The sequence below is a fragment of the Ambystoma mexicanum genome, chromosome 3p (genome assembly GCF_040938575.1).
Source record: "Ambystoma mexicanum isolate Mex_15411 chromosome 3p, UKY_AmexF1_1, whole genome shotgun sequence".
NCBI lineage: Eukaryota > Metazoa > Chordata > Amphibia > Caudata > Ambystomatidae > Ambystoma > Ambystoma mexicanum.
The window spans coordinates 32,970,770-32,982,299 of record NC_090925.1 but is presented as its reverse complement, the minus strand read 5'-3'; the positions used below and the strand labels follow the sequence as shown (position 1 = coordinate 32,982,299).

General features: G+C 48.0%; 1 protein-coding gene across 1 annotated transcript in view; it reads left to right on the top strand.

Moving 5' to 3' along the window:
* Positions 1-1,130: 1,130 nt before the first annotated feature.
* LOC138579688 (trypsin-like) overlaps positions 1,131-11,530 on the top strand; it is a gene marked incomplete at its 5' end in the record, with an annotated part of 66,861 nt that continues 56,461 nt past the window's right edge. Inside the window, 2 exons of the mRNA XM_069649928.1 lie at positions 1,131-1,179; positions 5,774-5,912. Of these exons, the coding sequence (XP_069506029.1) occupies positions 1,131-1,179; positions 5,774-5,912 (188 nt within the window). The remainder of the gene's footprint in view (positions 1,180-5,773; positions 5,913-11,530) is intronic.

The window sequence follows — 11,530 nt, the reverse complement described above, 5'->3', positions numbered from 1 at the left end:
AAGAAAAAGCACTCCCATCATGGAAAGAAGATGTCTCGTGCGGGTGGCGGGCACCCGAAGCCGGCCGTAGGAGGGGGTATACTGTCACGACTCGCTCCCTTCGCTCCCGTTCCCACCATTTGGGGGCATGATTTGGGGTTTATTCCCTACTGGACTTTTCCTCCGAACTTTATGCTACAGTGCTGTGATGATTTGGGAGCGCTAAATCCCTATTTTCCCAGCTACTTCCCTTCCGGATCCATTCCAGGTTTTTGGCAGCCAGCATGCTTCTTTAACCAAATGACTATGCTTCCCAGAATGCCTGGCCCACTGCTCCACCTCCACCCTTGCAACACAAGGTTGGGTGGAGGATAGGTAACAGCTGTGGCGGCAGGTGCAGCAATCAGCACACCCGAGGCGTGTGCTCGTTAAGTAGCTTTAAAAGCCTCAGTCTTACTTCAGTCCAGCGCTGGTCATCGTTTGCAGTGTTCCTGTTTTTGACTAGTCCCTGGTTTCTGGTTCCTTGCCTTTGTACCTACTTCCTTGTTCCTGTTTTCTTGTTTCCTCCGCCCTGAATTTCGGATTCATGCGCTAATTGATTTCTGCTCCCTTGATTTCCCTTTTTGTCTTCCTCTGTTTGCAGGCAGCAATTCTCAGTGCTTTCCCCTTTTAGATGCAGCCCAGTTTGTCTGTGTTCTATATTTCTTTGACTCTGTCCTTTGCTGCTGTTACCCATTTGCCTTAGCCTTCCTCTTAGTTTAGTTTCCTGTCTTTTCCTTGGAGGGGTAGGGAGAAGTTTGCATAGGTTATTTCGTTTTTTCCCTGATCCTTACTTTCTAGAGGATCCATTCCATGTTTTCCACTGCACTTCTGCATTTATTTTCCCTTTGATTATTAGGTGTGGTGTGCGGTAGTAGCTAGCTCCTGTGTGAATGCTTATGTTTTCCTCACTATTTTGTAAACACTATTCCCACTTAGGTATTTAGTTTTCCTTCCATTGCTGTACTAGCCTTTCGGGGTCCCAGTTTCTTCAACAGGATTCGTGGGCTAGCTGACATTCAAGAGGTTTATCTCGTCCTCGTGAGTACAGTTCTTAAATTCCCTTATGTAATACCATTAAGAGTGTTAGTACACAGATCCTGTCATTGCTTGCCCTCCACGTGGGTTTAGCGCTGTCAGTACCTGTAACAGCAATTGGGGGTAAGGCGCTTGCCGACTTTTCTCGCGGTCAGGTGCTTACCCCACATCCCTTTTCATATATTGGTTTTGATGTCACACTCTATTTGCACTCCTGGGTTCTAGCATACCTGAGTCGTAGTTCCTGGGTGCACATTTCCCTTGCCATATTCGCTGCCTTTGTACTCGCCTGACTAATCTTGACACCGGGAGTGTATTCATTTTATAAACCCCATCCTGGGATTGCAAGGGTGGGTGGCTACGGTCCCGGTTTTTGCCGGGACCCGATTTCGAAATCAGGCCTGGCGTGACTCTTACTGCACGTGAATGGGGGCGTGAATGCTTTTCACGCCCCATTTCCTCCTCCTTCCCTTCCCCTTCACTCCCCGGCAATAAGAGGAGTGTGCCTGTGAGCATGCACCCCCAACCCCTGCAACAGGCCAGCAACATAAAAGTAGGACTGCCGTTTTATTTGTGTTTACTTTAGTCCTACTTCTACATCTATGGCTTGTCCCGTTTTTCTTTTTTTTTTTTTATCTGGTCACCCTACAGACCACACTAACTTCTGGAGGAGGGGTGCCATCAGGATTCCTGGATTAATGCTGACCTTGGTAATACTTGTGAGGGTGGCAGCCGGCTGCCATTGGCATCTAGTGGCGGAAACTCAAGGAACGTCCACTTGTGAACATGTTGCTGCATACCCATTGGAGGACATAGGCAGTCCACAATGGTGCAGCCAGGAAATCATGCCAGGGTGTGCCAGCACTGCATGCACCTGAACACAATGCACTGTGATGTGGCCAGAATGGCAGAAAAAGAGGGCAGGTTTTACCCCTGAGGCCACACTGTGCCCTCACATGCCATCACCAAAAAGGCTACTTCCTTTGGGTAGGCATAGGATGGATGCTTGCCAGGCACTTCCATAATATGATGGGTTATTTATAACGCACTTAATACCAAGAGGTTTCTAAGTGCGGACCCGGGGATCGAGCCTGTTTGGCTCTGTGTCATTTTTCTTCCAAGGCGAGCATGTTGCTCCTAAGCTATCCTTCCGAGTAATGGTACTACATGGCCATAATAATACAGCAAAAGCTAGTGCCTGGCAACTGCCTAGCTAATTCCTATGCAAAAGCCAAAACTGATTGCTGCACCAATGTATGCTTTAACCAGGAGTCCAATGCATGGAACATATGTGGGTGTGCGGGGGGACATATACTGTTTATAAATGCAGAGTCTAAAGGCACACTTGGAAAATACATTGTTATTTCGCCAGTCACACATTTCAGCCGCAATTAAGCCATTAGTTAACAGAAAACTGCAGATAAATAAACCTGACCGATGCTATGCAGATCACTGTTTGATGTACTGCTTGATAGAGATCCCTAAAGGAATGCCAGGAGGGTATATCTTTGGCAGAGAGGGCAGGTAATGGGTTGGAATGGCCACCTGGATTAGCATGGTCAGGTGCAGTCAAAGGGTGGGTAAATAGCCGAACACTCACAAACTGTTTGTCCCTCCTCGCATGCCATAGCCCTCCTAAGTGTAATCCAGTGCAATAGTTTCAGGTAAATGGGTTACTCTGAGCCAAAACTAAACATGAAGAAGATAGTTGAACACTCTGGTCATTTACTTAAGACACATATTTTCTTGTAACTGTCTGACTTATCCCTGATTGGACATGGGCAATGTTTACATCTGGTCCTTGCCGGGTAGAGAATTCTGATAGTATGTTGTGCAGCAAATATTTCCTGAGATAACAGAACAAAATACACATTTATTTTGTTATGGACTTGCTTTTTGTTTTACATTTTTAAAGCGCTGACACAGTCCGCGGACATCAGGCGCTGTTACAGGAATTGTTTGTTTTTTAGTTTGCATAATTATTTTTGTCTTAGTTGCGTAGCGCTTAAACACCCAGAGGTTTCTAAGCGCGGACCCAGGGATCGAACCTGTGTTGCTTCGTGTCGTCTTGCTTCCAACGTTGCGGCTGAGCTATAAATAATTATTTGATGAAGGGCCTGCATTGAAATATCACATACATACATTGAAGGATATGTTTGTACAGGGCCCTTCTACTTTTACCCTGTAAAGGCAGTCCCAAAAGATCCAAACAGACCCAGAGTACCTGGAGTTAATCCAACCATGACTCAAAGCATGTATAGGCAACGTGCAAGGCATTACAATCTCGTGGCTCTCGGAGTGTTAATACAAAACAGTTGTTTAAGTACTAAAACTGCATCACCTACGATGTCATAACATCATCACAATTTACCGGTCAAGTGGCACAGCGAGTAGAGCGCTCACTTTGACATCAGTGCAGAGCCTGCGAACGCAGGTACGAATCCCGGCAGCGCCAAACTCAGCGTTTCATCCTTCCGAGGTCGATAAATGAGCACCACACACCGTGGGTAATAATTAAGCAGCGCTCAGATACCTAAGGGTTCGTAGCGCTATATAAATGCCAAATTATTATTATTATTATTATTAAAATGCAGGTCTTCTTGAGTCTAGAGGGTCTCACCAGGCTCTGGGTTCGGGTCATCATTTTCGGAGACCCCAGGTCGATTGGAAGGAAGGGCTGCAGCAGGCTCCGGTTACACAGCAGGCTCTCCGGTCGCTGGAAATCGTCTCCACTGCTTTTTCTTCATCATCCTCTTTGGTTTAAGTTCCAGTGGTCGACATGACTTCAGCTTCCAAATTTCCAGTATTTATCAGGAACTACAGCACAACCTCTGCATTTTCTCCCCGCATTTTACAAGAAAGGGGCGTCTGGTTGTCCAATCAGGAGAGCCAGCCCCCCACTGGGATTTTTCCCAGTTGAAGCAAGGCGTAAGACAAAGGAAGGGGAATTTTTGGATTCCTCCCCCACTTCTTGTGCTTACAGACTGACTAGAGCCTGGGCGGGATGTCCAGGGGACTCCCACCGAAGACAAAACTCACACAAAGAAATTTCCCACCCTGGATGTCAGGGGAAGGAACACAAAATGACAAGGAACACTAAAATGGCAGAAAAAGAAGACAGGGCCCATTTTGGTAAAATGAGCACCCTTAGGTGCCTTTACTGCAGCTGCGATTACAGCCCATGCTAAAGGTACACCAAATTAATAAAAGGTATCACTGCCACCAGCCATTAAAGGTAAGCCTGTCACTGTAACAGAATTGTTACAATGTATCCCCTTTCACATTAAAACTGTATCTCCCCAGCACTCCACTTAAGGTGGGGTGTGCTGGTTTCACCTAACAAAATGTAAAAGGGATCCAAAGATCCTTTCTACCCTTGGGAACTGTAGTTCACTCAAAGTTAGCACAAGAAAGTTAAATGGGGAGCCCCTAGGGCAACCCAGCAACAACAGGCACTTATTGCCAATAAGTTGCTAAACATGATAACTTTAAAAAAGACACTATGGAGAGTCTTAAAAATGACACCCATAAAAAGAGTTAAAGATTAGGTGAGTGTGGAAAAAGGTTCCCACTCACTGAGGTATTCATGAAAAATATCCCTCTAGAAAAGCAAAACGTTCTGGGGTTGAACCAGGAAAGGAAGATTTACCAACTCTGTGGAAATCTAACCTAACAAGGAGAAAAGGGGGGAGTTGTGTCTGGAACGTACTGTGATTTGGAACAGGAGTGGCGGAGATGATGCCAGAAAATGAAGTACAAGGTCAGGGATGCAACTTGAGTGCACCTCGGCGTTGGGTATAATGAGAAGGCCTATTGTTTTATGAAGTCAGATTGGTCCTCACCAGTTAAGTCCGGACTCATCTGAAATGGAGGGGTACACATCACGTGACAGTCTCGATTTATCAATATGCCTTTATACTCGAAGTAACCAATGCCATACCTGCATCTGACAGTGACGGTGTAAAAAGGTCACGTGTTAGGGGAGTGGGTTTCGGGACTATAGGGGGATATTAGTATGTTCTATAGGTGGCAGCCAATGAGGCTAGTGGGATAACATTGTCACTTATATGATCAAATTTGATATTCTCCCACTATATAAGTTGTAACTCCATGGGATGTAACGAGCTCTGTGCCAGTTCAGTTCTACTGGGTTGGCTGATATCTTTTGCATGTAATAGGCCTTGTTTTACTGTGCAAATCGCTGCAGTGATTATTTAGCCGTTAGGATTATTTTTTTTGTACGTTTTTTGAATCATTATTCCGCTAGACTTCAAAGGCACAGGGTCAATTACAGAAGTACAGTATTGGTAAAGTCAGCAGAGGACCACCCAAAATGAGGCCATTTTTTGAACCAGTGGTCTGCAACATTTGGCACTTCAGATTTTTGGGCACTGAAACTCGTAGTAGGCCTAGCTAGCAGAGTCAATGGTGAGGGATTGTGGGAGTCGTAGTCCAAAACATCTGGTGAGCCACAGGTTGAAGAGGACTGCTCCCTGGTGTCTGGGAACACATGGTTCACACCCCTACCTGGTGCAGGACGACTCACACACAGTAGGTTCAAAGGGCTGCGCATCACAGTACAGTACACTCCAGCTGACGCATGGAGAGGAAAGGAGTTCACTTACTGGAGAGGCAGGCAGAAAGTATTTTCAACATTTTCAAATGACCAACTCTACACCCTGAATGTTTTTCTTTCCAGCTGCTTACCCATTCCTAGATGATGACAAGATCGTGGGGGGGCACCCTTGCCCTAAACCTGTCCCCTACCAGGCATCCCTGAATATCGGCTACCACTACTGTGGAGGGTCCTTGATTCACAGCGAGTGGGTCCTGTCTGCTGCCCACTGCTACCAACCGTAAGTTGCCATCAGCATGTTTAACATCGAAAGAATCTGGTACACAAGGGGAGAACTGACCTACCCACCTGGGTTGTTTCGCACACTTCCAATTTTTGTGTGATTATTTAGCTAGAGGTGAGGCTCGTGTAAAGTTTGCCTCCAAGAGCAGTAAATGTTGAACCCAGAAAATGCTCAGGATATATCAATGAATCTATATCCTCGGCTCACCCGTTTGGAGACAGAAGCACCAATCTGGAGCGAGCGAGCAATAATTCTAAAACATCGATAGAATGTCATTTTTAGCAACACAAAAACGTAAGACGTGTGCCTCCTAGAATAATAAGTAGGTTTTAAAAAAGTGTTTTGTTATGTTCATTTTTTTCAAAAAATCATTGCATACAAAATGTGACTTACAGGCACCAACACGCTTCTAATTTCTATTTTCTTAAACCAATTGATCATTGCCATTGTTTAACTGTGATGAACAAATCCTACTTTGGAAACTAACTTGATCACCCAACTGCATCATCCTAGCCACAGCCAATCAGGTTTTGTCTAAGTGCTTTTTACAACATGGACCCGATTTCCTTTATTCAATGGGACTTCCACATTTGAAAACATTTTTGTAAATCGGGCCTCCTGTCTGTAGACCGCTGTATTGCACTCTTTTCTGCCTGATGAAAATATATGACAATTGTCCCAATGTCATAAAATTGGAAATTTCTAGTTGATCAAATATATTATAGCATGTGACAAATTGGAAGAGACAGATGTATCCCTTGTGGTCAGTGCCTGTGACAGCACATCTCTTAGACGTTCGACACACAGCCTGAGAAGGAATGCAGGATAGCCCCTACACAGCTGCCCCAACCCCAGTGCCTGTGACAGCACATCTCTTAGACGTTCGACACACAGCCTGAGAAGGAATGCAGGATAGCCCCTACACAGCTGCCCCAACCCCAGTGCCTGTGACAGCACATCTCTTAGACGTTCGACACACAGCCTGAGAAGGAATGCAGGATAGCCCCTACACAGCTGCCCCAACCCCAGTGCCTGTGACAGCACATCTCTTAGACGTTCGACACACAGCCTCAGAGGGAATGCAGGATAGCCCCTACACAGCTGCCCCAACCCCAGTGCCTGTGACAGCACATCTCTTAGACGTTCGACACACAGCCTGAGAAGGAATGCAGGATAGCCCCTACACAGCTGCCCCAACCCCAGTGCCTGTTACAGCACATCTCTAAGACGTTCGACACACAGCCTCAGAAGGAATGCAGGATAGCCCCTACACAGCTGCCCCAACCCCAGTGCCTGTGACAGCACATCTCTTAGACGTTCGACACACAGCCTCAGAGGGAATGCAGGATAGCCCCTAGCCCCTACACAGCTGCCCCAACCCCAGTGCCTGTGACAGCACATCTCTTAGACGTTCGACACACAGCCTGAGAAGGAATGCAGGATAGCCCCTACACAGCTGCCCCAACCCCAGTGCCTGTGACAGCACATCTCTTAGACGTTCGACACACAGCCTGAGAAGGAATGCAGGATAGCCCCTACACAGCTGCCCCAACCCCAGTGCCTGTTACAGCACATCTCTTTAGATCGAATCCTATACATTTTTTTTGGGGTGGTGGGTTTTCCAACGCCTAAAAACCCATCACGACCGTTTGTCAAAAAAATGTAACGCTCTACTCCACCCTAAATACATTCACTTTAAAGGTTTTCAAGATAAAAGATTCGATATATGGGTATTTCAATATATAGGATTCGATATAAACACTGTACACCATCCCAAACAACATTAGTGCCATTTCTGAGGACAACACCGTCAAGCTTTGGCAAAGTCAATCTATGTTTCGCCGCATTTGCATTCAGTGCTGCCCCAAAAGCCCATATTACGTCATCATATCGGCTCCCAGTATGTCAACTGCAGATGCCATGGTGTGTCTGATGAATGCCCACATGTAATGTGTAGCCTGGCAGGTGCTGCCATCACATGGCGGGTGCAGTAGCAAGTTCCCGGAGCCTGCACAGTCAGGAAGGCCCCTAAGCAAAGATGCTGTCAATCTCCAGAAGTCCCGCCCTCTCCTGCAGGAGCCTCACAATAATGTTACAAGTGCTGCTCTCATTTATTTTCCATTTTGGCTTTGCACATAGAAATACAAATACTACTATTTCTATGAACTATAAGTGTTAAATAGCCCCCCTAAAATGAATTCAAACCTCAAAGAGGCGAGTGAATCCCCTTACGAAACAACTGCAGGCATTATATAATTTAGACGTGGAAATAACTCTGTGTCTAATGGCACCAGAGAGTATGGAGCAATAACAGGATATGGAGGCATGAGGGGGCATGGAGTCATACGAGGGTATGGAGTCATAAGGGGATGTGGAGCCATAAGGGGATATGGATCCATAAGAGGGCATGGAGGCATGAAGGAGCATGGAGCCATACGAGGGTATGGAGGCATGAGGGGGCATGGAGTCATACGAGGGTATGGAGTCATAAGGGGATGTGGAGCCATAAGGGGATATGGATCCATAAGAGGGCATGGAGGCATGAAGGAGCATGGAGCCATACGAGGGTATGGAGGCATGAGGGGGCATGGAGTCATACGAGGGTATGGAGTCATAAGGGGATGTGGAGCCATAAGGGGATATGGATCCATAAGAGGGCATGGAGGCATGAAGGAGCATGGAGCCATACGAGGGTATGGAGGCATGAAGGGGCATGGAGTCATAAGGGGGCATGGAGGCATGAGGGGGCATGGAGTCATACGAGGGTATGGAGTCATAAGGGGATGTGGAGTCATAAGGGGATATGGATCCATAAGAGGGCATGGAGGCATGAAGGAGCATGGAGCCATACGAGGGCATGGAGGCATGAAGGAGCATGGAGCCATACGAGGGTATGGAGGCATGAAGGGGCATGGAGTCATATGGGAACATGGAGTCATAAGGGGGCATGGAGGCATGAGGGGGCATGGAGCCATAAGAGGGTATGGAAGCATGAGGGGGCATGGAGTCATATGGGAACATGGAGTCATAAGGGGGCATGGAGGCATGAAGGGGCATGGAGTCATACGAGGGGATGGAGTCATAAGGGGATGTGGAGCCATAAGGGGATATGGATCCATAAGAGGGCATGAAGGCATGAAGGAGCATGGAGCCATACGAGGGTATGGAGGCATGAAGGGGCATGGAGTCATAAGGGGGCATGGAGGCATGAGGGGGCATGGAGCCATACGAGGGTATGGAGGCAAGAAGGGGCATGGAGTCATATGGGAACATGGAGTCATAAGGGGGCATGGAGGCATGAGGGGGCATGGAGCCATAAGAGGGTATGGAGGCATGAAGGGGCATGGAGTCATAAGGGAGCATGGGGTCATAAGGGGGCTGGAGTCATAAGGGGGCATAGAGGCATGCAGGGACATGAAGCCATAACAGGGTATGGATGCATAAGAGGGCATGGAGTCATAAGAGGGTATGGAGTCATAAGGGTATGTGGAGTCATAAGGGGATATGGATCCATAAGAGGGCATGGAGGCATGAAGGAGCATGGAGCCATACGAGGGTATGGAGGCATGAAGGGGCATGGAGTCATAAGGGGGCATGGAGGCATGAGGGGGCATGGAGCCATAAGAGGGTATGGAGTCATGAAGGGGCATGGAGTCAAAAGGGAGCATGGGGTTATAAGGGGGCATGGAGTCATAAGGGGGCATAGAGGCATGCAGGGACATGAAGCCATAACAGGGTATGGATGCATAAGAGGGCATGGAGTCATAAGGGGATGTGGAGCCATAAGGGGATATGGATCCATAAGAGGGCATGGAGGCATGAAGGAGCATGGAGCCATAACAGGGTATGGATGCATAAGAGGGTATGGAGTCATAAGGGTATGTGGAGTCATAAGGGGATATGGATCCATAAGAGGGCATGGAGGCATGACGGAGCATGGAGCCATACGAGGGTATGGAGGCATGAAGGGGCATGGAGTCATATGGGAACATGGAGTCATAAGGGGGCATGGAGGCATGAGGGGGCATGGAGCCATAAGAGGGTATGGAGGCATGAAGGGGCATGGAGTCATAAGGGAGCATGGGGTCATAAGGGGGCATGGAGTCATAAGGGGGCATAGAGGCATGCGGGGACATGAAGCCATAACAGGGTATGGATGCATAAGAGGGCATGGATGCATAAGAGGGCATGGAGTCATAAGAGGGTATGGAGTCATGAGGGGGCGTGGAGTCATAGGGGGATACGGATCCATAACAGGGTATGGAGTTATAAGGGGGCATGGAGGCATGAGGGGGCCATGGAACCATAAAAGGGTATGGGTGCCTAAGGGGGCATCGAGTCATAAGAGGGTATGAAGTCATAAGGGGGTGTGGAAGCATAAGGGGATATGAACTCATAAGAGGATATGGAGCCATAAGAGGGTATGGCGGCATGAGGGGGCATGGACTCATAAGGGAGCTGTCATGGACAGTGGACATGGAAGACATCTGGGACACTACCCCCAGCCCACAATAGGGGCACTGCATCTGAAGGCTACTTCAGCAACCTCCAAAAGACTGAACCATACTACCTGGTCCATGTCCTGGCGCCTTTGGTGCCAGGCTCATCATCAGTGAATAGCAGCAAACATTGGAGTCAGCATTGCCTAGGAACAACTAACATGGAGGAGTATGATGCCACAGCCCTATCTTGAGTATGTGCAGACTGGTGTTTTGGGTGTGGTTGGCCGCACGGGCTGACTGGTTATAAAAGCCACAGCCCGGCTTGAAAACGTGCTTCGCGTTGCTCTGCTTACCGCAGCGTAACGCTCACCGTGATCACTCCCGGCTTTGTGACCTGTGCTCAGCATTCACGAGCTCCCGAACCGGAACACCAACCTGCAACAAGACAAACAAGCAAACAAGGAGAAGATTAGAGCAAGCGCTTACCTTAAAATTCTCGCGATGGCCCAGATCTTCAGCTGGCTTCATGCGCGCCTCCACAGCCTCCTGGGGCAGCAATCCAGCAACACATGGAACAGGAAACAAAAGGTTAGATACGCCTAAGGACAGCCGCAGCGCTCCGCACACCCGATACTTACCCAGCTGATCACGGCACTGCACCTCCCGTATTCATCCACCACACTGCAGGTTTCGCTCGTGAGTCTTCTGACCGCCAGGCCACCATCCAGCACCTGCAAGAAAGAGAAACCACAAATAAGTCGAAAGGAATACTAAGAACATTATAAAGCATAGAAGAAAAACACATGTAAGAAAGGTCATAAAGACATTAGAGAGCATAGAAGAGAAGTGCATGCAAGAAAGGGCATAAGGACATTAGAGAGCACAGAAGAGAAGCGCATGCAAGAACAGAACACATGCAGAACCGACAGTCACAGTCCAATCGGACAAACTAAAACCGCAAGGCAGGAACCAAGGGTCATTGCCACAGCTGGCCTGGGCAGGACTAAAGATAGAAGGACCAGTGAAGTAACTCGCCCCTTCAACGACTGACCTGTAATAGCGCCAGTGCACAGACAGCAGGATGGAGTGTCCACCAAACATATGCACCAGGTGAGGAGCCGGGGAGAGAGAGTCAAACCCTTGGGAGAAAGACACGAGAGGGTGGAAAGGGCT